This window comes from Falco naumanni, chromosome 1 (assembly GCF_017639655.2).
Source record: "Falco naumanni isolate bFalNau1 chromosome 1, bFalNau1.pat, whole genome shotgun sequence".
Taxonomy (NCBI): domain Eukaryota; kingdom Metazoa; phylum Chordata; class Aves; order Falconiformes; family Falconidae; genus Falco; species Falco naumanni.
In genome coordinates, this window is record NC_054054.1 from 68601834 (window position 1) to 68629784 (window position 27951).

The 27951-nt window shown below is 39.9% G+C and overlaps 1 protein-coding gene across 4 annotated transcripts in view; it reads right to left on the reverse strand.

Annotated features, from left to right (window-relative positions):
- Positions 1–27528, reverse strand: part of SGMS2 (sphingomyelin synthase 2) — a 52681-nt gene extending 25153 nt beyond the window's left edge. Inside the window, exon 1 of one of the 4 annotated variants that reach the window (XM_040597972.1) lies at positions 27433–27528. In XM_040597972.1, coding sequence (XP_040453906.1) covers positions 27433–27509 — 77 coding nt within the window. In that variant the 5' untranslated portion in view covers positions 27510–27528. Of the gene's footprint in view, positions 1–3910; positions 4479–27432 lie in introns of those variants that run through there. The other 3 variants (XM_040597981.1, XM_040598000.1, XM_040597991.1) reach the window with 3 other exon arrangements.
- Between the last annotated feature and the right edge of the window lie 423 nt (positions 27529–27951).

Genomic DNA, 27951 nt, shown 5'->3' on the forward strand with positions numbered 1-27951 from the left:
TGAAAACCAGTGATTACGAACTGCTGCAGGCAGTCTATACATTCTCAGACAGGGGATTAGAATGAACAGCTTCAATATATTTAGCTTCCTGGGGTTTTTTTTATTATTTTGCTTGCTTTGTTTGATTTCTTTGATGATGTCCATCTCTTTCACCACTAAAGTAACATTACTGTAAATTAAGATACACTTTAAATCATTATTTGTACTCCAAACTTTTCCATTCAGTTTCAGCCATGATACGCTTGTGTCTTACCTAAGAAAATGAATTCAACTCCACACGCTCCATTTAAGATTCAAATTACTGCTAAATCAAAAATAATCCTGAATTAATTTTAAATTTAGCCATTCTTAAGCAAAAGCATCCATAAACTGAACTGATGCAGAAGACTTAAGTCACCTAAGTTCAGCTGATGCAACTTACTAAAACATTCTGTGCTGCCCCAAGAGGCTCAGCATCTTTTCCTCAAGGAACAGGTGTACAACCTTAGTCTACTTGGCATCAGTAACCACAGACACACAAAAACTTCAGTGCAAAACTTAAGTATGAAGCTTACCGCACTGCACAGGCTGAATCTTACTAGAATCCTAAGGAAATCTGAATATATTACAAAAAGAAAACAGAAGACTACATAAGGATCAGTAAGAAATTAAAAGCCAGGAATAGCAAGGCACTGCTTTGTGTGGCAGTAAAGCTCACTTTCTGGAAGCCCCACAGTTCCAGCAACAGTTTATAAACTTTGTAAACAAAAATTAAAGAGTAAGTGGGATGTCCTTGAAACTTAAACATGGCAGTTCCAAGTCAACCTACATGAACTGGGGAAGGTAAGTGAAAGCGAGACACCTGCTTTTTTGTTCAGGTACCTTCAAGTGAACAGGATCTTCTCTTTTTCTAGGGTTATACATCTGAGAAAAATTAAGTAGTTAAATATTGAATGTGTGCTTTTTTTTAAACTAGAAAACTGTCTCATCAGTGTGAATGCCATGAAGTTTTTCCTGAGTGATCATGCCCAAGAATTATTCTGATATTTAGACCTGAACACTGTTTTATTAAGAACCATTCTATTTACAATAACTCAACAGCTTCAGATACTCTGTTAAACTACTTTAATTTCTTCATCTGTACAACAGACAAGAATTCAGTATTTTTTTAATGCTATCAGACTACAAAAAACAAAAGGACCCACGCCTGACGCTACATATTTTGAAAGGGACTTAACATAGTAAGGAAGGAAGTTTTATTCTGCAACCACAAGCACAACCTCAAGGCAGAGCAGTCCCCTCGTATTACAGATACTACATGTATGTTAGAGGGTAAGTAACAGGTTTTCCTAAAGCCATTTTAGTATACAGTTTAGTCCTATTAAGATTTGTATCAACAGCTATAAAGTAGACTTCCAACTATATTGGGAAGAAGTACTTCATTCTTTGCATTACATGTATCTCCACACAAGAGCTATTCTGGGGAAAAGCTGTGGTAACATTAGCAAGTGTCCTCATATAGGAGACACTTGTGGTTATTAAAGTTCTGGAGCCTCACTGTAACAGATTTCAGTATAGTTAAGAAATATCTTTTAAACAGGTGCAGAATGGACAAGACAGAGCTATCTGTGTTACGTAAGACTTTCCCATCAGTAGCTCTTAAGGTCTTCAGCATCTGCTGGGACAGTGGTGCCTGGATGCCCGACATTCTTAGTGTCTGCAGCATCTTTGGGGACAGTGGTGCCAATGGTACAAACAATTCTCCCAGCAGACAGAGATCTCTGAAGACAGTGGACCTAGTGTTACGTTAATCTTCCCAGCATCTGCTTAGACTACTGCAATACCATATCCATACTAAATCAACTGTCACAGCATCTGTATTGTCCACTCCTCACAAACAGTATCAAAGAACATTGTAGGCCAACAGCCCATCAAAATTAGGGGAGGAAAAAAATCCCAACAGAATATGTGTGGAGTTTTGTTACAAATATCTGCATCTTCAAAGCCCATTTCTATAGTAGACGACTTAACAGTAATAAGCCATTTCTTCAAAAGCCTTCTTTTACATTCCCTGGTCCTTAAAAAACCTACTATTTTAAATCAATCACTTGTTTGAATTTTTAAATTTTTTTTTAATCCTTAAAAAAATAAAAATCAACACACTACTTTCCAGTCTTGATACTTTTATTTTGTATACTAAACCAATGTAAATAAAGAATTCTGGTTTTTAGAATGAAAAATACTTCAGATTAAGTCTCTTATTCAGCTCTCCCAGAGATAGTGAGGTGGGAGAAGGAGGGGTGTCTTTTCTTAATCAATAAAGTTTTTCACAATACTGCATCCATAATATAACACTTCTGATGTCTACTTAGAACAGTGTCTTGAATTCAGAAGAACACTAGTATATGAAAATAAGATTGTCAAGCCTTATCACTTGACTTGTGTCTTACAATATGATCACAAGATGCTTTTATGATCCAGAAGAATAGATGCTCATCAACATGCCAACCATTTATAATTTAGGGGTACATAAAGTCATTCTAGATTCAGGTTGCCAACCTAAGAGTAGAGGGGAAGAAAATAAATAATGTCCATCTTTGCTCTCTTCAAGTTCTCCTTTCTCCATTGTGTAAATTCACCTCAAGGACAATACAGAAATATATCTACATACTACTCACCACCTTACATTTTCAAGTAAAAGTCACACACACACTGATTTATCTAAATACCCCTTGCAAGTGCGCATACTACCCCGGATAACACTTGAATATTTTTCTGAAAGACAGACAAAAGTAAGTGTTTCTCTAAAGGCATGGATTATAAGTTTTTATTGAAAAGCAAAGTAAATCCTACCCAAAAAGGGAAAAAAGAAATAATATGGAAGCAAGCACATTGACCTTCCACTAAATTAAGCCCTAGAGCATTTCAGTTAAAAATAAAGAGTAGAGTTACTAGTTTCGTAGAGAAAAAGTATCTAAAGCTACAGTCACCAAAAGTCTGCCCTGTCAAATAAGCACATAAGCTTATACATGAACAGACATAAGCAAGTACACAAAATATAATTTTTAAAGTGGCTTGTTTTGAGGCAAAGCATTTAATAAATGCAACTTACAGTAAAGCTTGCCAAACCTCCTGCAAGGCCCCTGTCTCAGAAAATACTGTGCACCTGCTCAGTTTATGCTAACACCTGTATGGAGCCATCCACCTATATAATTAACTGTGTATAAATTAACAGCTGTTAACTGGTTTGAGGATAGATATTTGATCTCCTGAGGTCTTAAAAAAAACTCATGTCAAAAGATCAGAAATGGATTAAACTGAACAACGGCTCGTCTACACTGTATTCTAGGAACTTTATTACCTTGCCAGAAGATCATGCGTTAACTACTTTTCACAAGTATTCGGAGCTCAACTTAAGTCAGAAACCACGCACCGCTAACAGAAACGTACTCTACCACCACCAAGTCGAGAAGTTCAGTTCAGCTGCACTCCAGGACGCTGAAGGCTGAAGTCGAGGGAGCAGACATACAGCAACAAAGAGACCCCACGAACCCTCCGGCAACGCACCTTTACAGCACCTCAAGGTCCCTGCAGGAGCCCGGCACCTTCCCGAGCCGAACCCAGGCGCCCTGAAGCCCCCTCCCGCCCAGCCCAGTCTGTGGGGCCACCCACACCCGGCACACACCATGTCGCTGCCCCACTAAGCGTGTCCCACGCCTTACACGTTCCCAAGAGACACCAAACCAGCAGGGTGCCCTCCCCGATCAGAGGGGCCGCTCCACGAGTAAAATCGAGCCGATTTCACAGGTAAAACAAGCGGAGCAGCCGGCGAGCGCGGGGTCGCTCCCCCCAGCGCACACGGAGGTCTCGGCCGGAGGGGCTCCCCGGCGCCGGGCGTGCGGCCCATCCACCTGTGCCGCTCCCAGCTTACCTGCTCGGCTGCACACGCGAAAGCTCGCACTGCTGGCGGTTCCTCCTCCCAAGGCAGCTGGCAGTCTTTTTTTTTTATTTTTGGAGCCTCGGGGCTCTCAGGTTTGGGCTTTGCGGTTCCTTGCGGCCAGGCACTCTCACCGCTGAGGTAGCTGCACGCAGAAGCAGCTAGAAAGTTTGCCACAGTCTCCACCTTCCCCTGCAATCCGCTCCTCTCCCAGCCTCAGACTCTTCTCCTTCCTGGCGAAAGGGACCGACTGGCTTTGAGGGCGTCAGCGGAGGCGACACTTTCCCAGGGAGGGTTCCCGCCCGCACCGCTCCCTCAGCAGCGCCGCGGCTGGAGGCGCTGCCCCCGCCGGAGGGCGGCTCCGCGGCGGGGGGCGCCGGGGCCGTGTTTACCGCCAGCCTCATGCCCGCCGCCAGCGCCGCGGAGCTCCCTGACATCACTCATCCTCCTGCGCGCACACCCGCCCACTCCATTTCCAAACGGTGACTCACCCTGGCGCTGCTGCTATTCACGGGCAGGGCCAGAAAAACCGGCAGGACCTCTGCGGAGCCCCCCGCCCCGCCGCGGAAGGTGGTGGGTGGCGGCGCGGCCCCGCCCCGCTCGCTCCCGGTCCCGTGTCCCGTCGCCCCCCCCCCCGCGCCTCTGCGCGCGCGCGTCGCCCGCCGCCCCCGCGCGGCCGGCAGCCCCCGCCCGTCCCTGCCGAGCCGCCGCCGCCGCGCGCCGGGTCCTGGCAGATGCGGGGGCGCCGGTGCCCTTCCGCGGTCCCCTCGGCCTCCCTTCCCTGCTCGCCGCCTCCCATCCGCCATGCCCACCGCCACCTTCCTCCTCTCCGAGCCACGCATGTCTCTCCCCGGGGGGCAACGGGTTAGGCCAGCTGGCAGCACGGGATACCGGCTCCGCACCCGTAGCACACGCGTTGGGAGGTAAGCGCTGCCCCGAGCGGCGGCACCGGCGCAGGTGCCCGGCCGGGAGGCCCAGCGCCCCCCCAGCACCAGCAGGCACGGGCTTCCCGCGCTCGGCGGGGGACCGAGTTGCCCGAATTCCATCCTCAAACGAAGGACGGCTGTCACCGAACCGCTGCTCCTCGGGGTATTTCACCCCAGCTTTGGCTTTGCTGGAGGTGGTTGCTGGGGGTTTTTTGTTGCTTTTTTTTTGGGGGGGGGGGGGGGGTGGGTGGGTGGGAAGGGCAGGACAGTGCCCCCCTGCCTTTTGGTTTAAAAAAAAAAAAGTAATTCCCCGCCATTAGGTAGCAACCAGATTTTGTTGGGAGCCGTCCCGTGTGAGAGGCGCGAAGGGCCGGCAGCAGGTGCCGGCGCCCAGCAGGCTCCGGCGGGGCGGGGCACAGGGAAGCAAGGAGGCCCGGTCCACTGCCCCGGATTCAAGGAAGGCACCTGACTCCCTATTTGTTACATGCCGGGAAAGCCCCCTTCACCCAGCTATTGCCTATTCTGCTTGGGATGCTCACACTTTTGTTTTTTTCCACAAAAGCTTGGGGGAAGGGAAGGGGGAATCTGCTTCATTCCAGTACAGGGTGGAAACATTTTCTGCACTCTCACCGTTCTGTGGGACAGGGAGACTCTACCCTCAGCCAGCAGCAACAGGCAGGGCACTGGTATACACAGGATGCCAGGATTTTAACTTTTTTCTCCTGCAGGCTTAATACAAATAGCATATTTTAACTAGATAAACAATTCAGCTAGACTACTGTTGTTCCTCTTGCTAGGTGAGTGCACATATGCCGAATCAAAAACTGTTAGAACTTCACAGCAGCCTTCACTGCCTGCTCTGATCCACACACACCCCCCACCCCCAATTCCTGTAACTGGGTAATGTATCCTTTAAAACAAATCTGGAAAAACGACAGTGGTAACATGGGTGAGGCTGGACATTTGCTTTTAACTGGTTACAGTGGCATACACTTACTCTTAATTGCATGCACTTAATTACATGCAAATCTTTGCAGAATTGCATTTTACTTGAAGACATTACATGAAGAGGTTAATGACTGACAGTAACAGTTCAAAGGCTTGAAGTAGTAGTGAAAGTAGAAAAAGTATCTGCAGGAAAGCTGCAGATGCTAAAAAAAGCTCCCCCCCCCCTTTTTTTAAAAAAAATTAAAACAGCTATTTAAGGACGGTTAAAAGGAAAGAAGGGAAAATTTACTGGCATTTTTCTAAATTAGTTAGATAAAACAGTCATCTGAAACACAGTCTTTTTAATATTATTCTTTGTAGCACTGCATTTGAGAGAGCAAAAAAAGTAAGAGTACATTAGCTCATTCTCTTCAAGGCCACACTTCATATCCAACCCTACAAGCCTGTTCTCACAGGTGACCTGTTGAGGAAGTATAGAATTTGGTCACAGAGCTCCTGTTGAGCTCAGGGGCGCATCTATGAAGAGCAGCTTCCAGGAGATGGTCTGTTAGTAGTTAACTTTGTTAACTACTGTTGCAAGTCTTGCATAGCAACAAACTTTTGCAAGCAAGTGGCAGCACTGGCAGAGGTATTAGCACATCTCTTTATCATTAATTTAGATGAACTTCACAAGGCCCTTTTTAGGCAGGAATTATGAGGAAGAGGATTTAAGACTTGCAGAATGACAGCTTATTTTATGAGGAAACAGAAACCGCGCATGCATACAGAATTCCATTGGTTGGGGAGACCAACATACAAGTCACATTCCCTCTCACCTCGCAGGGAGGCAGATGGGCTGGAAGGACAAGAGTTTTGGAGAGGAAATATTACTGTGCCTTTCAGCTGGAAAAAACCCAGCATCTTTTTCATTACTGTTTATTTTTTCCCCCTTTCATGAGACCAGCAGGGATATTATTGGAAACAGTAATTCTATAAACAAACACAGCCAGCCTGTGCATTAAAATTCTGACTATTTCTAAAGAGATACACAGGCAGTTTTCAAAGGCAGTTACCACCAGAATCCTCCTTAGTTCTGCCATGGGATAGAACTAAAGCTGCAATATTGGGGGGGCAGGGACAGGGCGGCACGGTAGTGGGCAAGAACTATATAGGAATTTCTAGTTCAAGCTGACTTTACAGTTTATAGAGAAAGTAAAGAGCAGTTCAAAAATAAAACCTACTTGTGTAGCCAAGCCATAGCAGATAGCTATGCAGAACTTTGATAGGGAAGAACCTTATACTTGTGCTCAGCCTAAGTAGTTTCAGAACTAATAAACTTTAAGTATGCATGTTCTAACGAGCTCACACACATTTGTAGCCTTTATTACAGCTGTGTTAAGAGCAGATGAAAACATACACTGGTATTTTACACTGAAGTGTCCTGTATCCCCCCTCCCCATAAGCACAGTCCCTCATAATTCTTTCTTGTTCTTCAAGTAGCATATAAATCAGAGTAATCCTGCAAACTACTTTTACACAGGCTTAACACTATACTCTGTACCCTGGTTCTCACAGCAGCCCTATTATATCTACAAAGGTGCTAGTTCATACTCCAGCCTTGAAACAGATGAAGCAACTACAGAATGATTTATTATTCACATGCAATTACAAAAGAATAAAATGCACTAAAGCCAAATGTGTGTAGAATATCAATTCATAAAGAGATTCTTCATCAGCATACACTCACTGGAATCTTAACACTACCTAACAAAAAGTTTCAGTCTTGGAATTAAATGCATTTTATCAATGACATGAATTCTACATCTCCAGCTCATTATTTTGATAAATTCACAAGTTCTTTTTTATCATCAAGGGATTTAGAAGGGATTTTTTATCATCAAGGGAAAAAAAGCTTACCTTATAGCTTTACCATTAAGGTCACTCCTTTTTGGCAACTTAACAAAGTAGATAAAAAGATAATCCACAAAAGAAATCATAAAACAAGTTCTTCCGTTACTACTTCATACACATCTCAGTTCAAAAGCACACAGTGCCACCCTCCTATCGCAGGAGTTGGGACCCTAAGAAACACATTCATACGCACCGCTGCTAGTTCAGAACACCGCAAGCTCAGCAGCCTGGATAACAAGTGTACCTTCACAAGCCAGTAGAAGCCAAACCCAAATAAATATGAAAAGAAAAAGAATACAACCTCCTGTAAAGCACTAAGCTGCTAAAACAAGCACCACTAGACCAAGCACACAAACTCAGGGGACTTTGATTAACGAAGACCCACGAGCACAGCAGCCTCAGTGAAGCCAACCGAACCCGCCCTCGGGCCTCCCGGGCAGCACCCTGCGCCGCCAGCCGGCCCCACCGCCCCGGCGTTACCTGCGGCCCCGGCCCGGCGCTCCCGGCCTGTGCCTGCCCTGCCGCCCGACTGCCGAAGCGCGGCTGCCGCCCGCCCCGCTTCACGCTTTCAAAGGAGGCGGGAAGCGACGGCAGGCCAATGGCAGGCGGGCGGCCTGAGGGAGCCGGCCCGCCGTGCCCGCAGGTGCCCGGCCGCGGCTCGGCCTGCCGTGGGCCCGCCTCGGGCCTTCCTCGGGCCCGCCTGTGGGCCTGGCTGGCTGCCTGCCGGCCGCGCTGCCACCAAGGGGGAGCGGAGCTCCGCTGCCTCTGGCTGCCCTTGCGAGCAGCCAGTCCAGCCCGGGACTGCTGGAAGCATCCCTGAAGGGTAGGGGTTTCTTCCAGCTACTGTCTTTTACTTCCCGAGACTTACAAACCCTGTGATTATTGTTTCCCTTTTGCCTAATCACGGTACATTATACAGTTAACGTTTCTCAAAAATTGCTACATTAGCTGTTTCCATAACAAAAAGCTGAGAAGAGATACCAAGTTTTCCAAACTGTTTCCCCAAAGGCTTACGTTATTGACAACGTCCTTGGATAATTTCAGGGAAAAAATGCTGAAGCTCTGTGGAATTTATACTCCCTGGTAAACCTCATGGGAAAGAGAAAAACTGATTTAGATTACAGGGATTTTTTCTTTTTTTAACAAAGCAGTAACTGAAAACAAATTTTGCGCTTTCTTCTCAATATTTCACTTACATAAGCAAAACAAGCTGGAATGCAAAGTTATCCTATTTTTTTCTTTTGGATATTACTGTGGGGTGGAGTTTGGGGGAACATGACTATTTGCTTGTTTCATTTTGATAATGCTTTTAGTACTCAAACTACCTGAAATCAGGCATGCTTTAGAAGATGTGAAGTAAGAGAATTGGTTCAGTTTCTTTAAACCAGTTTCACTTATGACTGAAGCCAAAAATTGATTTTCTATCTAAAAATATACGCCTCCAAAAATCACTGACTCCAGCTTCAGAATTCTTTCTATACACAACAGCAGTGTTTGAAAAAATGCTTCTCTTGTACGAAACAAGGCTTCCGAAGGAACAGTAAGGGTGCAGGTACTTACTTGACAAAGGGTGCAGGGAGGAAATGGGAGATCAGGGAACAATAAAAATAAATTCTAGTTTATCATCTCTATCTACAAGTTTGAAAATCAAGGTGATTCTAGGAAACTGCATCAAGCAGAAGTATGGGGAAATATTCTCAACCTCTTTAAGAAAAGAAGTAACATTTTTCGAAACAACTAGTAGATCAGAAGAATGATGCCAGGCAGCCGGAAAGGGTTATTATAAGACTTTCCGGGTATGACATGAAATGCATGAAAACTAAGAGAAGACTGCTTAGCTGTAACAATTGATCAGAAAGTCAACTGACAGCAGAATTAGCCCATTTTCTTTGCTACTCAGCCTTATCTACTTTATCTTCTGTTCATGCTCCTGAGTAGTTTTCTTCTCTAACTTCTCTGATCCCATCTTTCCTGTGTAGCTTCCTTCTAATTTCTCAGCCTTCGGATTTTTTGCAGCAGGCCCATCTGAAGCAGAGTAGTTGTGCTAAACGCTTGACTGCTAACAACTGTCCTCTTCAACAAAAAGTTTATAGGGCTTTTCCCCAGTAATGCAAAACAAAAAGCATTTTTGAATTTGAATATAAACTAACAGTAGCTGAACTGGACTTGCTAGATGACCTCTTCTTGTCTCTATGTGTGTGCTTTGCTGTGAAGGAGATTTTTATCTTACTCAGGTGGGAAAAGAGAAAAAAAATAGAGGGAAAAGGAAGTAAAACTGAAATGTGAATGAGCAATCCAAAACTGCTAAGGTTTACCCCTCCCCACTGAAGTTTATCTCATTTTCTTATATTTTAGGATTCTATTCGTATGAAGACTTTTTTTTTTTTTTTTTTTTAGCAAAAACTATTTTTAAACCTAAGCAGCTGACACTATTGCATGAGGGACAGGTGGCCTACTTAAAAAAAAAAACCAAAAAAAACAGTGACTGCTGTTATCTGATTGTAAATTCAATGTGAAACATGCAGAGATCTATCATACTAGGGTAACCTCCTGTCTAATCTGCTGCCCTGGCTCTGGTAGCAGGCAATGCAAGAAGCTTCAGAAGATGCACAATGACAATATCAATAAAAGCTGGGAAAAGGACAGAAAGGAGTAAAGGATCCTTCTAGTCTAGCTGCTTATCTACTTACTCTTCCAAAGTACTCACTTTTCATTTTCTTTCTGGCTAGCATAAGAGGAGATGCTTTTTCTCCTTTGAATAAAAGGACCAGCAATCAACAAGTAGGGCTTAATGAAGTTATGCACTGAACACCAAAAGATTGCTACTTCTGGTGCATTTTTTTGGGGTGTGTGTATGGGTTGTGATGCTTCTTAAATATGTAAGATCTTAATACAATCCCATACCTGCTTTTCCGAGAGTTTAAAAAGGTTTGAGGAAAAATACTGGAAAGTACACAAAATAGTCTCAGATGAAATCTCACTATTACCCTATGCAAGGCTGTAGAATAAACTCTGTCTATGAAATAATGGCTAAAGGCATTCTGACAGATACCTTTCAAGTGAATGAGTCATGAACCTCAGAGATATGAAGAAGCAAAAGAGAGAGCTGACTCATACATCAGTTCTGAATTTGAAATACAGCATGCCTCTTTCAATATTCTGTGTATTAGCAGGGTTTTAACATGTCTTCTTTTTCAGAGAATCAAAAGATAAATTAGTTTGGTGACGTGTGTTGCACTGTATTTGAAATGTATCCAGAAGTAATTTTGGGCTTATTCTTACATGTGAGCAAAGTGCCTTGGTTCTACTTAAGGGAAGTCATGGCCAAGAGATTTGGCATGAAGGCCCCAGTCAAGAAAATGTTGATTAATGGATGATTTTTTAGACTGCAAAGCACTTCCTGATGAGTCTTTATACCAGTTTGTATGTATCATCACACAGATATGACTAGATGGCTTCTGATGGCGTGAAGCCAAAGTAAAGGGATCCGGATAGTGTCTTGTCCTGCCAAATGTACATTTACTGTCATAAAAATATGTCTTTTCCTTTGATTCACATTTTTTAATTGATTTGGAGGAGGATGCAGAAAGGGTGAGTCATAATACAGGGAGAAGGGTTCTTCCTATAACCTGAGGAGGAAAAAGATGAAGAGTCTTCTCAAGTCTTTATCTTGAAAAGAGGGGCAGATCTCAGAACAGATAAGAAGGCTTACAGTTTTCCATGAAATGTCTCAATGGAAAACACCATAGCATAATCTTGACTTTAGGTACTACAAATTTATATGCCGGCAGACCTTTGAGATGTCTTCATTGTTAAGAGTGGAGATTCTTGTTCTGCTTTTATAAATAAATCACAAGAAGTTGTAAATATAGATGTCTCCAAGGTTGCACACGCTAGGAAAAGCAATAGAAAGTAAGATAGCGATGGAAGAGTATTCTGCAAGCTGAAGCTGATGGGAATCTTGTATCTAGTATGAATATAATTGAAACTGATTAATTATGCGCTGAGCTGAATTGGCATTGTGCCAGTTCAGAGGCAGGCAGAAAAAGTATAAAACTATAAAGATCTACAGGGTGATAGGCTGTGAAGAAGGAACTACACTAGAACCAGAAATATCGTATGACTGGATCCTTAGCTTCCTTTCAGAGTATGAAGAAAGCAAAAGCATATTATGCTCTGACTGGAAAGTGGTGCTCCTATCTGACTCAGGAATAACTGAGTGACTTGTAGAAACACTGCTGATCATATAACTGCTATGAGAAACTGTTGGCACCCACAACCCTACAATAATATCCCTTGTGAATTACTGGTCAAATGTAATTAATGAAAAGAAGCAGCTTTTTAACATGTTTCATTGAACCAAAAGCAGCCTTTGTCCGTCACCTCATAGAAATAACTCCAGGCAAGCATTTTTCTAGTCTGTCTGGAAAACCTGCAGTACCTGTGGTCTTTTCTAAGGCAGAAAACCCCCCCAACCCACTGTAAATATCTAGTATGTGCTCTCACTCCAATCTCTTATTCCTACTCTGCTTGATATTTGTATATTCTAAACATTATTTTATAACTTTGTTAATTTTTTCACAAAAATATTGAGAAAAAGGCTAATGACAATAACAGAAATACATTGCAACAACAGAGAACCGTGCCATAGTAGGCAGTCATGGCTAAACTGCATATTGTGGCAACTGGGAGTTAGTTAATTGGGACCTCCTTTTTCTATGCCTTTCTGCTGTGGCCTGGAACGGATGCAGGCTGGGGATGGCACAATCCACAGTATAGTGGAGAAGTATTTTCCAGTCACCTAAGAGCAGTAAGTGGAGTCTACGTAATGATTCCTGAAGATTTCACGCTCCAGTGATTCTGTAAGCTAGTTAAACATTTTATTTAGAGGTATTTAGACTTTTAAAAATCTCTTTTTAAAACCTGCTGTTACTTAATTCAAAATGCCTTTCTTTACATCATGAAGAAATGTTATTTTGCTGCCATATGGAGACAAGAAGAAGGACAGACTAGAGACAGTCCCTAGTACACATGTTCTTGTTTGTGTGTCTGGCTCCTGTTACAGAGAGAGGGGAAAACCAGATTTTGAGAGTAGGCATGGGATAGCTCCTACAGCAAAAAAATATCCAGATTATAAAATCTGGGAAGCAGCACAGAATACAAGTGTTTTATACTCCTTACGTCTCTGGTATCATTTGGGGATTAACTGCCTTTGAACCAGAGAGCTCTTGCCTAACTGATATGATCTAGCTTACACTGAGGAGTCCAAGAACAGAACTGGAACCCACCAGTGGCCAGTGTTAATCACTTGCATTCCAGACTTTTTCTATACATCACTACAGTCCACATGTTGATGCTAACAGCTTTATGATCATGCAGACATCAACTCCTGGGATAGTTTTTGCTTCCTGTATAGTTCTCTTAAACAGTCACAATACTTAAAGGTTACTTGTAGAATTACATTTTAGTCCTTTTAATGGATTTCTCACATGGTGAATTTTTTATGCCACCATCCTTTCAAAAATACCAGGCAGACTAGGGCACGAATGAGACTCATTGCAAAGACTGCTGCATGTGACTGCCCAAAGAGGCTTAAAGGAAAACTGTAGCATGGTCATTGGTTTTCACTTCAGTTACTGGGACCAAAGTGGACTGCAATTTGCTTACATTTGTTTTACTTAGCTAATTTTTCCTTGTGAGCGTCAGAGTTACATCTTGCTTTCTGTCCTAAACTCTTAAGCAGTGCTGCATGCTGCCTATTAAAAAGTTGTCACATTCAGTGCCAGGGTTAGCTACAAATTGAATCAGAGACTCAATCTGGCAGGAATGGACATCTGAGGGTCGCTTCGTGCAACCCCTTCCTTGAAGCCAGGTTAACACTGAATTGAGGCCAGGCTGTCCAGAGATTTGTCCAGCTGGGTCTTGAAAACCTTTCTCTCTGGGAAACTGTTCCAATGCTTAAATATGATAATAGTGACATATGTTTTCTTTACAACTAGCTGGAACTCTCTTTCTCAATTTCTGATTGCTGTTTCTCATTCTCTTTTCCTGCTGCTCTGCAGACAGCCTGGCTTCAGACTCTTGGTTGGTAACGTTCTCTTAAGTGCTGGAAGGCTGCTGCTAGGTCCTCACTAAGGCTTTGCTTCTGACAAATTGTTTCTCTGCTCTAACTGACCATCTACTGAATCTGTAAAGTGTTTAGGGGAGGTACTGGATTAAAAGTTTTGATATTAACATAAATTCATGTTCTGCATGTCACTAATAAAATTCTAGAAATTGTTCTAAATTTCTATATGATAAAATATTCAGAAATATTTTTGTGGGCTTAACATTTTTAAGAGAAATTCAGAATCATATTTCACTTCAGTCCTTAGCAGCCAAGTAGGTGATGGGTCATAATTGTCAGCTCTTTCTTTATATTGATCTGGGGGAGGGGTGGGTCCAAAAGGAAATGGAAGAAAGCCCTATATCCCTTTTTCTGTAATTTGGCATAATGTGAAAAAGGTTGAGAACAACAATGTCTGTTCTGCAAAATTTAAAATAACTACTTACATTGTCTTTAACATAGAATAGAAGCTGTAGTATGAAAACAATATAGTTGTCAAGATTAGGTATAGTTACAAATATTTCATCTTCACATTGACTCTGTTGTAAAAAACTGAATTCTTACTGATGGTAGAATCTGAACCAGTTATGAATACCAAACTCAAAGTCTTGAGGCATATACACTATGACTGCTTCTCTTCTGCCTAAATTTACTGTAACTTTCCCTATTCATTATTATTTTCATCCTCCTCCTCTGTTACTCCTTCCCTGTGCTTTGCAATTTAATGGCTGCAGTGCTTTCTGTATATTTTTGCTTTCATTCAAGGTTTGTATGACCTGCATTCTTTTCTTTATATAGTTCTCAAGGTGACAAAAAGTTAAGACTGTGTTGAAGAATAATAACTTCAACACTTAAGTCAGTAAGAAAATAAAGACATGGTTACTTTTTACATACCATAAGGGTGTTTCCTTTAAGTGTCAATATAAATTTTACATGATTTTAATGTTTTCAGTCCTCCTTGAAAGATTAATATATAATGAATATTCACTTGATTTTTCTAAGCATTTATTATTAGTAATATAATGTACAGTATTTTTAATCCATATGCCTCCAGGCTTTTTTAGAAATGAAGGTATGTACGATTTTCCCACTTATCAGATAAAAATAAGATTGTACAGTGGTGGCTTCTGCAAGGTTCAGCTGCACATTAGAAACAGGATGAGGATTCCCGACTTCAGCTAACTGATCTATATACTGTGAGCCAATGTCACACTGTTTTTTATTAGTGGGAAATCTAGTGTGTCTAGAATAAACAAATCTCAGACATTTGAAATAAGCCCAGAATGCAACCGTATTAGTAATAGGGGGAGTGGCTGTGTGTGTGCTTGCACAGACGTAAGATAGATCAGGCTTCTGGTATATAAAGTATGAGAAGGAATTTCAGAGTCAGAAAATGCTGGAAAAATCCTTTTAACATGACCATATTATAATCATTGTTCCAAGAATGCTACAGAAGGAAAAAAGGCTACATAAACCCACAGTGTTGTGCTAAACTTTGTTAGCCTGCCAAAAAAAAAAAAAAAAAAATCCCAAGCTGTATAGAAGATAGGGAACACTACAAATCTAGTGTTTATATTAGGATTTTTAAATAGGAGACTGGAATTCTATTTCCAGCTCTGTGTTATGATGTTGGGCATGTTTCTTCTAATTATATTTTGTGTATATTTTCACTGGGCTTTGACAGCCCAGTTACAAGGGACCTGTGACCAGCCCCTTCTATCAAAGATTTTGATGGGTTGGAACTGTATTTTGAAACCCTGAAATAAGTTTATACATACATTTGGGAGGAAAAACCCCTAGTTTTTCTCCCCATTTATCTGTCCATTTTTTTAAATACTTTTGAGATCCTTACCTAAAAGTGAAAACCTGGAAAACTGACTGTATGTCTGCACTTATATTACAGAGTATGGGTGAAAAGCTAAATTTGTCAGTATTATGTATTTATTGAATTCTCAAGGTTTTGCATGATTATATACTAAATAGGTTGGGGTTTTTTTTAATACAGGTACATTGCTTGTGTTGCTTAAGTACTGCTATTATTAGCCCAGCTAAGATATGGGACATAGCATCCAAAGCCCTAATGGATGTACTCATATTAGTTGCAACCATTTTAGCTTTTAGAAAGCCCCTTCTTAGTCTACAGAAATTAACTGTGTAAGAGAAACTGCAGGCACCTCTTGATGTTTCAACAATACATCCCATAAAGTTTCTTTAAAAAACCCCAACGACTTGACATCCCTCGTACCAAATTCAAATAACATCAATAAGAGTAATGGGGAAAACGTGAACTAAAATACTGTTTCTTTAACTATTTGAAAATTTCATAGGTTTAAATCTGAAAACTTGTATTGTACAGCAGTTGTGTGTATTTCCTAACATTATATTGACAGCAGCATTGAAAGAACAGAAATTCACCTTGCTAATGACCTCTGGTTTTGGCAAAATAATAAGTACAAGAAAAAGAGAAAAAAGAGAAGATCTGTTCTTACCGTAAACAGGAAAAGAGGCTTTATAACAGCAGTTGCTAGCACCTCTAAAATTAATTCTGGGTCAAGCTTTCCGTGATAAATGCCTTTTTTTAGAGTTAATACGGAGCAGCTCAGCCTAGAAACACATTAAAAATATTTCAAACAAGTCAGTCTGGAAAGTAAGTTTTAAAATAGTACAAGTGGAAACAAACCCATAAATTTTTACTGGGTATTCATTTTCTATTATAAATTGTCTGGCCTACAGTATTTCCATCTTTCCCTCTGCCTGAAATGTAATTAATTCAGGGCACAGGCAGTTGACTGTAAATCATAGCAGAGGTTAGGTTAGAAGGCATCTCTGGAGGTCATGCAGTCTAACCCTTTATCAAAGCAGGGCTAAATGTAAAGCTCTATCAAGCTGCTTGGGACTGTCCAGTCCAGTTTTGAGTATCTGCAAGAATGTAGATTCCATAGGGTTTTTGTCAAGAAATTTCAATGCTTAACCTCTTCACCAGGACATTTTTCTCCTTCTATATATTTGGCATTTCCCTCTTCTACTTCTAATCCCATTTGTAATCGTCACCATAAATTACAGTATGAAGGAAAAAATGATATTGCAACACCTTCCATAGTATTTTATGCAAACACATTTTACTAAACATTGCAGCAAGCCAGGAATGCATGTTTGCTGCGTAAGCAGTAACCCCTCAGACCACATTAACCAATGTCAAATCTCTAGTAACTGTCTGATCAAAATGTTAATCGCTTTTGATGATAAATTTATTTGTGTTAGACAATATAAAAATACTGTCAGGTAGTTAAAGCCAAGAAAAGAGCTCTAATAGACAATTTTGACTTTTAATAACTGATAAGCTTTCTTATTAAAATTAAAAATATTTGGATTCTAAGTTTTCCTCAAGTGGGCATACACCAAACACCAGGAGAAAATGTTAATGTGTGGGAAAAAAGAAATGGAAAGCACAGCTAACTCAGTGCACTTTGTGTATACTTTGCACAACACATCAAGTGCAGATAACAGTACAGGTAGGAAAAGGCAATTTAACTTTTTAAATTGTTCAGTTTTAACAGTAATTATTGCCTTATACATGGGACCAATAAGGAAGTTTTCTGGGTTTTGTCAAGTTTTCTCAAGGTTTGTCAGTTGCTGGAGACATCCTCATCTGGATGCAAGGTAAGGGTAAAAATGCTTTTATTCTGAAGAACTAGCGTTTTATACCATCAACTAAATTTGGCATTACAGTTTCCTTGAATGACAAAGCCAATTAAAGAGGCTTTTGCTACCCTGCGCCTCCAAAGCCCTCCTCCCCTGGTACTCACTTCTACTTAAATGCTACAATGTAATACTTCCTTTGCTATGAGAAAAACCTCCAAAACAATAAACTATTTGTGTCGGTACTTAAATCAGCTCAGTGAAATGATCCAAGTTAAAACAAACTTTCAAACTGGATTAAACCCTTTTAAACTACATTAAACTGTCAGAAAAAAACCCTAAGAGTGGGGTATAAGAAGGATGTTGTACTCGTGTTCTCTCTGTGAGAGTGATGAAAATGGATAAAAATAAGGCAAGGAAGAAACTTTCTTTAGTAAATTGAGACTACTTTTTATGCTATCCAAGTCAAGTTCATGGAAAGAAGATTCACATTTGCAGAGAACAAGCAACGTTACTAGTGCTGATGTTTATTTCCACCATTTTTTTCCTAAATTATCAACTTCTTCAGTCTTTAATGAAAGAGTATGTGTGGCTGAATCAACTCCAGTTTGTCCCAGGGTATGGAAACCCTCCTTGTGCCCATTGCTTTTGGCTAGTATATGACAAATGACATGTTGACCTCTTCTGTCCACCTGACCCACGCAAATATGATCAGCTGCTTTTGTGCTCACAGAAACACTGCCACAAACGTACGTCCATTACAGTTTAGGATGCTATAGCCCACTTCTGAAGGTGAGCTACCACTAGAACTGCATTTTGAAGTTTGTGGAAATCGGCTAACTATTAGAGACATGCTGCACCACAGTGCCTAAAAAGGGGAGTTCCTGAGGTGCAAATCTGTATAAATTGCTATAGAGACAGAAAGTATGGTATGTTAGAACAAATTGAGACAATAATTTGTAAATAAGCACAAGCATGGAAAGGAAATCAACTATGAAAACATTAAAATATCACAACAGAACAGACACAGCAGAATTCAACTCCAAGACAATGAAAAGACACATCAGTAGTCTGTGTAAGAATTGTCCATTTGCCTAATAATGATTAAAATATTTCCCTATATTTCTTTCATGTACCACTGCAATTAGAAAACGTAGGAAATTGTTTATCCCTGATAATCAAGAAACAGTACTCAACAAACTTATATGCATTGTATTTAACTATCCTAGTAGAAGGTGGTTTAGCATGCTGCAACAGTAGAGATATTTAATACATTTTATCATAGCTGAAGTGAGATTTAAGGAACTTCTTGAAAGACTCTAGCTGGGTAAATTGAAGACTTCCAGTCTTATCATACCTAGTATTTAGAAATATTTATAGTCCTTTTAATAGGAAAAAAAAAAAAAAGGTATTATTTAGGTGTGGCACATCAAAAGGCATACTTCTTGCTCTGTCCTTAGAATGGGAGTTTCCAATGGGAATTTCTGTGGTATGTGCACTGCTTTTGGTCAGTGAGTGATTTCAGAATGATGCAGAATCTAACACAGCGACAAGAGCTGCCACTGCCGGTGGTGGCCTACTGTCACTGAGCCTTTGCTACAGCTGCTGCTGTTTCTGAACCCCTAACACTGAAAAAGAAGTTAAGTAATACCTTCCAAAGCCAGACACTTTAATTAGACTAAAGTATTCCAAGTGAAGAGAAGTGAGGCTGGGCTCTTAAAATTTTTCCCTCCACTGTAGATAATGGGAATAGGGACAGGTAAAATTGGCAAATGGTTCTGAAGGATATTTTTAAGTTTTAAAGGAAAAAGCACAAGTTAGACACATGACTACATACTAGTGGTAGCTGCCTAGGTTTTAAGACCCTGCACTGGGAGTGCTGAGTCATTCCAATATTATACAGAACGATATCCCACATAAGGGCATCTGGATAACATTAGTTTTAATCCAGAATATAAAACGCACTAGAGAATCTCTCAGGAGCAGAGGCAGTAGAGGCATGTGGTTTAAAACACTGCCAGCAGCCAAGGTCAAATGAAAGTGTAGGTACGTATTACTTTGTTATTTAAATTTTAACAATAATGGCCACACCTGGGGAAGGGTAAGTTTGTATTACACTCCACATAGTCACATATTTGACATTATACAAACTGCTTACCCCAAGGGTAAATCCTGTGTTGGTTCATCACTGAAACCTGAAGACAAGAACTAGTAAAACCTGTCAGACGGGAGTTTGGCAAAACATATTTTTTGATTATAAACTAAATGTAACTTCTAAATATTTATTTTCTTCAAACTTAAAGAAATGTATATTTTATGCTGGTTTTGGAACCAGGAAAATCTTGACTATGATGTTATCTCATATTGCTGGGTGGTAAACTCTGCGTATACATATTCTAGGAAAAAATACTGAGATTTCACATTAAAAACCATAAATGCTGGGTCTGTGGTAATGTAATCTATCTTAAGATGTTGCTGTTTACGGCAGCTAACCACTTACACTGGTTTTTGTCCACTTTTTGAGATCAACCAACTAGATTACAGTCAGATATTAATGTCAATTAAATTTTCAGATTATATACTAGGGCATCACTACATTCTAGATTCTCTTGGATTCTGTTTATGTGAATTGGTTATGTTACAAAATTTATGTCACAAATGTAGAACTTTCAAATCAGATCCAAATAATTCTAGACAAAGCCAGCTATCATAACTCACATCAATATTAATTTTTGAAGCCTAATTATAATAGTATAAAGACTGATCTATGTATTTTGTACAACTTAGACAAAGGCATTGCTATACATTTTTTTGCCTATTTGTAACTGTAAAGCCAAATAAGTATAGCCCATCTAAATAACCACATTTTCTGATGTCCAATTTCCTTTTGTGCATAAGTACATAAAAGCATAAATGACAAAATATGTATCAAACACCTTGCTAACCCCATAATGGAAACACAGGTTCTAACTATTAGCACGCATACACAGATTTAAAATAGAAATAAATCCTGAGAAATGAATAGCCATTATTTTTCCCTGAGCTGAGCACTGGAAAGCAACTTTTTTTTTTGTTGGTATCTGACTTTGTAATTAGAAGAAAGATAAAAGATAAAAATCACTATAAGCTATTGAATTAATGGATAGCTTGTATGATTTAAAGAAAATAATCTCTATTGAATGCTGCATATGTTTGCAGTTTGTTCTCTGGAAAGAACAGTGTGGCATTTTGCAGTAGTTGGCATATACAGTAGTGAGCATGTTTTATATCTGTATTGATCCTTTGTGGTGTCTTGTAAAAGAAGCCTGTAAATTATTAATGTCTAAACCAAATTAGATTCTAGAAAAAAACCTTTACTGAACTCCATTTTAAGATCAGCAGAGTTGTAAAGTCAGCTGGCTTAGCTATAGTGATTTCTAACAATCATTTGGTTGCTAATAATACCTCAATCACCATGTACAAACCACGCTCAGACACCGGCTATAGAAGCAGTGGTGCAAAGTACGTTTAGATAACAGGCCTCAAAAAAAAGAGGCTATCTCTTTGCCCCAGAAGTGCTAGCCTGCTTGTGTTGTTTCAGGGCAGGAAACAAAACCACGTGGATATTAAATGATCGGTCCTAGAGGCATGAGACTAACACTCACCAGCACATTGAATAGTGTCTCACCACATGTATATTCCCCAGAATGGCAGCTGCACTATAAAGCAACCCAGTGATAATGATCCGGGGTTGCAATTTTCAAGAGGAATGGAATTCAGGCCTTGCATGGGCACCCTGAAACAGTATTGGCCAAAGTCACTAGTTGTCCTGGAGTCCTCAGTTTGAGAGTGCAGAAACAAAAACAAGTTTGTAAAGTGATCATTTGAGTAATTAGATGAATATGTAAACACATGGTTTATAGAAAACATATACATACCAAACCTGGTAATATTCATTGAATACACTGATAATTATTATCACTTCCCCTATAACATGTTGGATACTTGAGTACCGGGGAGGGAAAAGGTGCTGACAGCTCAAGACTAGGAATAAGCATCTGTCATGGTCTCAAGATTACTACACAGATACTCATAAAGAACTAGTATAGTTGCTAATTTATTTTCCTTGCCATGAGCACTTCCAAGGCTGTTGTGCAAGGCATTGAGCAGCCAATAGGAACAGCTACGCTGTCTTCTTAAGCTGGGGTCATCCTGAGCAGCCTATAAAGTAGCTAAGCAGTGCAACTGTTGTAGCACAAGAACTCTGTGCCAGCAAGTTTTCCAAATATTTACTTACCTTTACAGGCAGATTTTACAGCTGACACTGAACTGCTTACTGCCATGGCTACGCTGCTTCCAGTAGCTGAGCTAACTCATTTGAATCTAGCTTGAGCGTCTCTTCAAAACTCTGCAGACATAACTGTACAGCTCTACAATGTATATTATTTCAGTTTTCAATATTCAAATTTTTCTATTAATTTTCTATAGCACATAAGACATTGGAGGCATAGGTTAAGTATATTACTGAGAAAAAAATCTTATATATAAAGCACAATTACTCCATGATGACTCTAAAGGGATTATGTGCTAAAGCAGCTAAAACCAGCTGAATTTAAAGGTGTTTCTCAAGATGCCTTAACACCATTGACTTCTCAGAAACACTCAAGGCATTCCAGGATTTTAATTTGTGCAATGGTCTGCAAGTAAAACCTGCATTGTTCCTTTTTTTTTTTTTTTTTTTTTTAATTTCTTGTTATGTATTGCTCCAGATCTAGCATAGCATTTCCTCCTGCTTTAACATATTACAAATCATGTTACTATAATTAAAGCTGTATTGTTGAATTGGTAAACAGATTAGATGCTAGAAAATGGGAATTCAGCTTAGACTGTTTGATTTCAGTTTATTACTCTACCAAATCCAGATGTATTTGTTCACCCTCCATTTTAGTGAAGCATGTCTGGAAAGATCTGTAAAGTGGGAGGAGACCAATACAATTTATGTTAATAATGACAATACAAAGCCCACTGATTTTCATTTGTCTGTTTCAGAAGTTTTTCAAAATGCTCATGTAACTTGCCTTTAGATAGATCACATTTATAAAGATAAAAATAGATTAACCTTATTCAAATAGTTATGGTTTCTCATTTGACTTAAATGTCCTATTGTAACCTTCCCTTGGATTGTCTGATTCCACATATTCTTCACTATAAACCCCTAAATATTTACATATTAAATACTTATTATTTATTAATAAATACCTATCTATAGACACACACATTGATGCAGATAACTCTTGAAAAATTAAAGCTGTGCTCCAAAGTGTTTAACTTAAATGAAAAAGATGCAGCCAAGTTGCAGACTGTGAAATTCATCTTATGTGGTTTGGCTTTCTAAAATTTTGGTAAGTCATGTATGCTTTCTTTAGCCAATCTAAAAAGACAAAAATTAACACACTCCATTCAAAAGCAGCTTGGATAAATAATTTCTTTTCTCTTTCTTATAACTATAGAAGAAGAGCAAGCAAGTAGCTTAGTTCTGATACATACCCAGCTAAAGTTAAATGAGATGAATCTTACTCTATCAGACAGTTCTAGGTTCTTCAAAGAACATGTTAAAGGCAGTTTATTTTCTTGTGTCCTGAAAGAGGCAATGAGGTACAGCTTCAAATTAAAATAATCTTGCCCTGAAATTAGTGAACTGTAACAAACAATCTCTCATTTCAAATATAGTCTTATTTTTTTCCTCACAGTCTGTAGCACCCACTCAGTTTTGGGAATTGAGAGGAGACTCATGATCTGGATTGCTGTCAGTGGTTTTTCAAAGAACCAACACAAAGCATTTTTCTTGACTGTTCTTGAAGTGGTACAGCCTGCACACACACACCACAATGTTTGGCTGCTCAGATGATGGAGTCAAGAAGCTCTTAGGCAGGATCAGTATTTGGGGGAGTATTACATCTCAAAAAACTACCTTCTTCAGGTATCTAACAAAGAACATTGAAAGACAGAAGGACAATATTATTCCTGAAGCCTTTCTTTCCGCTTCATGGAAGGTTGTCTTCATTTAATCCTCATGGCTACAGTCATAAAGGTTCAAATATTCCTCAATAATTTTAGGCAGTGAACTGATATGCAGTATTAGTAGTATGCCATAATTCCATTAAACCAGTGTTAAGCCTGATACATACATGGTATAGGGAAAGCAATGGAAAATTCTACTCTGTTCATTGGAAACTGAGAGCTGAGGTGAGAACTCCTTATGGGTATGATAAATCCTAAGGCATATTCACAAGTACCCGCACTTATGCTCTTGAGTAATCTCAGTAAATTACTTCAGTAATTGGAGTTGGCTTAGCGGTTTTAACCGGTTTAGTACTACTCCTGTCTTGTCTAAAATTACAGAAGAGACAGATTGTGTGCTCTTTGCTAGTTACAACTTTCCATTGCAGAAACAGTAAATTTCAGGTTAGCTTGCCTATAAATACCTCCTTTTCAAAAAAGGCTGTAGCAAGTTGACAAAAATTACACTTTACAACTTCAGTTATCTTGCAGCATACAGAATGCCTGGAGCATATATCTATCAATGCTGCTACACACCTATGCACATAGCACTAGCATTTTAATATTTTTAGATGCATAGTACAAATTTTAGATGCACAGACAATTGAGTAATTGTCAGAACTGTTTAAAATGAGGCAACATAGCTTCTATTAATATTAGGAAGAACTTATTATATAGTACTGTAGAATTATTTGCACTAAGAATCCCATCCAATGCCTAGTACCCATCTGATGGAAACACTTGAAATTTACTGTTAATGCATTTCTGTAGACACAAGGGTTCAAACAGGCATCACAGACTCAGTGTGGTTTCTCCTGTAATTAAAAATATTTTCATTTAGAGGCAAAATATTTTTGTTCTTGTTCCAAGAACACACCACTGCAGTCCAGTGTTTATGCCAAATGTTTTATTTTAGCTTTTCTCAAATCTTTAGCAGCCAAATTACACATGACTTCAGTGGATTCTACTCAAGCTTTCCCATACAAACTGAAAGGCTTTCTTATAAATGCAGCAAAGAAGAGAAGCTGCATTACACAGTAAATACTAAGTCCACTCCTACTGGAAAAGTTTACCATTTGTTCCTGAGAAATAAACATCCTGAACCTTCAGCCAGCACCTTGTTGAGAGAATTCAGATCCATTAAGGTATTGCCATAAACTTCAGTAGGCCAAACTATGAAAAGAGATCAGAGATTTAACTCATACTAAATCTGCTGATAATGCTCTAAAAGGAAATCACAATGTAGGATGTCTATGTAAAGCAAGAGTGCAATTTTGCTTAGGTTGGGAACATCACAGAGAACTGCAGATGCAAAACACTTTGCAAAAAACCAGATTAAAACACAAAGTAGGCAGTGCAACCTGACATACTAAAAAAATACATATATCTTATATTCAGATACAATTCCATCAGCTGCAATAATAGAATCTGGTTTTGGAAGACGTGAAGAACTATAGTCCAGATGATAGAGAATTTACACAGGGAAAGGAAGTCTTCCTAATTCTAACTATTGCTCTATTACATCATTTGAATAATTTAGATAATCTGTAACAGCTGCTGCCTTCAATGCACTCCCAAATGAGCACAAATAATACTACTAATCTGTCTTCTTGTGGCTTGTTTTGTTTATTTAATGGAATGCAAGGTCAAAATTATTTTTAAAAGTTTCTTGCTAGAATCATAGGAAGAACATTCAGTGGGAAGAAAATTTTCTCCTTAATTGGAGAAAAAAGGTGTATCAGATCAAAAACTTCCTCCCCACACCCCCCACCAGATTAAAAGCAGATCTTGATTTTATCATGCAAGTACAAGTCAAAGATGCATTGTTAGCATGAATTTGCTTTCAGTTAATGTTTTTGTAATACAAGTAACTTGAAAATACAACTCCCCTTAATATTATGTTTTTCTATATAGCAGTCAAATGGATTTAAAAACTGGGTGAGGGAGTGGTAGGTGGCTAAATAAATACACAGAAACCCCGGTGTTTTGTCATATAACAAACTGTAATAGCACTTCAAAGTTTTGGACAGATTTCCTTATATTATCGGTTTAGGGCGTAGCTGTGTGGAAAATTGTAAATGTTGTCTTTTGGTATTTACTTTACAACCCTTTGTAATCTTCAGCTATATTTATAGCTTAAAGAGGGAAGAAATCAAAATTATAGAGAGCCGTTTGAGCATCCTTTGTAATCAAAGGCTTCTCTCATTTCTCCTTAAAATAAAACTGCAGCCTGCGTGTTCGGCCGCCTGAGGAAACCACCCAAAGAGTTTACAAGCTGTGACCTTACCGTGAAATACCACTGTGGAAAAGTGTAATTGCAGGAACACCCAGAGGGGAGTCATGGACACACTAGCTGGCTTTTGTGGGGAGACAGGGGCCACTTTCTTTTGAATTGGAGGCTTCAACTGGACTTAGCAGGGGCAGGGTGAGGTTTTCTTGCCTGGGGACAACACAGGTGTGACGAGCTAATTCTGACACGCTGGGATTGCCGTTCACTCCAGCTTGTGGTCCACCAGAGCTGCCTGGAGAGGCAAGCTGGGCATCCCTGGAGCCCCTGGGGTGGGAGTGCAGGAGGCTCCAGCCTGAGGCAAGTACCGACTGGCCCTGGGATCACCCAGGCTGGGGAGAAAAGACCGTCCGAGGGGAGGTTGCTCCAGTGAGGGCATGGCTGTCATCAGGGAATGGATCCACTTGTGGCAGTGATGGAGGCAGTGTGACGGTGGCAGGTGGGTTGTAACCAGAGACGAGCATCCAGCCAAACAAGGACACCAAAATGCAGAACCCAAGACCAGGGTGAAAAATTGGCTACGAGTTTATTTAGACTTCTGAAAACCATTTCTGTTGTAAGTAAGGTGGTCCAAGAACTGCTTTTAGGTTTTGACTTTCCCCTGTGGTTTACAAGAAGCTCAAGGCAAGGTTTATGAAGAGTATTGACAAAAAGAGCAGTTAGTCCAATAAAAAGCAAAACCAGCTAAGCTTTAGGTCAAACAAAACCTTCAGGCTTGTGCAGCTGTAGAAAGGTGTCACAGGTGCATAAATTACAGAAACTCCTTTCTATTCTGCCAGACGCACTCCGGCTAAGACTTGAAAGCTGTTGCTAGACAGGGAATACCCCTGGGGAGCAAAGTGCTTTTTTGGGAGGTATACAGGAGCCTTACCAAAAGAGGTTCTGGCTCTGGACTATCAGTATAGTGAAAACAGGCTCTCATTTGCTGTCACTGAAACAGAAGGAGAACTGCTCAGAGAGGACACAAATCTATTTCCTGCAGCAGCATTTGGAAATGACCCAGACCCGTAGTTGTAAAAGCATCTGGGTATGCTGTAAAGAAACAGAATAGTAATGTTTTCCAAAATTTCAGGTAAAAGAGTTTGCCTTACTGCCAGCTAACCTCGGTCCAGGTGATCAGATCACAGCAGCATTTAATTTACATTTTGTTCCTTTATCTTTGGACTGAAATCTTGTTGCCTTTTGCTTCCTTCATTGCTTAAACTTCTCATCTGCTTTTTTCTAAATAGAACACAGGATCAGAAAAGATTTCATGGACTATGGTATGGAGTCTAGTTCCTTCCTGCAGCAGCTAAACAAGTCACATAATCCCATTTGTAAATTTATCAAGCTTTCATCTCAAAACAGGTTTGGAGTTTTCGCCTCCATGCTCCCATTGGGAAGCTGTTGCAGTACTTTATGTTCCTGACAGTTTGGAACTTTTATAATCTCCATGATAAATTTTCATGGCATTTTTCTCAGGTGATCTTATGCGGATACTGAGTTCTACAGTAGGGATCTTTCTTTCCAGTGTTTCTCGTATCCTCCTTTATCCCAGTACATGTGGGGAACAATAATAAACCTTTTCTCAGATTTTCTTTAAATAAGGAAATAAGGTAATAAGCTAAATCCTTTCAATCTCTTCTACCAAGACTGTCACCCATTTTACATTGTTTTAGAAAAGGTTATAAGAAAATCTTACATAATAGGTGGTACACTTGCCTGTCCATAGGAAGAATGTGGGGAGGGTTTCATAGCTTCATCTCCCTGGTAGTACATTCTGCTGCAGCAGATGAATATGCTAGTTTTTTTTTACCTAAGTGTCTTTTCTAAACTGTGAACTATTGGCTGGTAATAGAAAATTCCTGTTATTCATTCCAAAGGGTGCAGCCTTGCACTTTGTACATTTTAACCTCATCCCCTTTCAGTAACTGAAGTTCAATGACCTTTATGATATCCCAGGCCTTTTCTAGTTTGACACTGCCTCCAGACTTTGTCATCAGAAAATGTCATAAGCACACACTTACGCTGTACCAAAATTAGCTATGATACTATCCACTATTTTTAGTGCCCAAACTAATCCTAGAGAATTCTGCTGGTAACTTTCCTCCAAACATACACTTTCCCTTTCAATGCAACAGGTTGAACCTTTGTATTTTTGCCCTCGTAGTGGAGATAGCACAATCCATCCAACACAAGGAATTTGTGTTTTTCTCTGTAA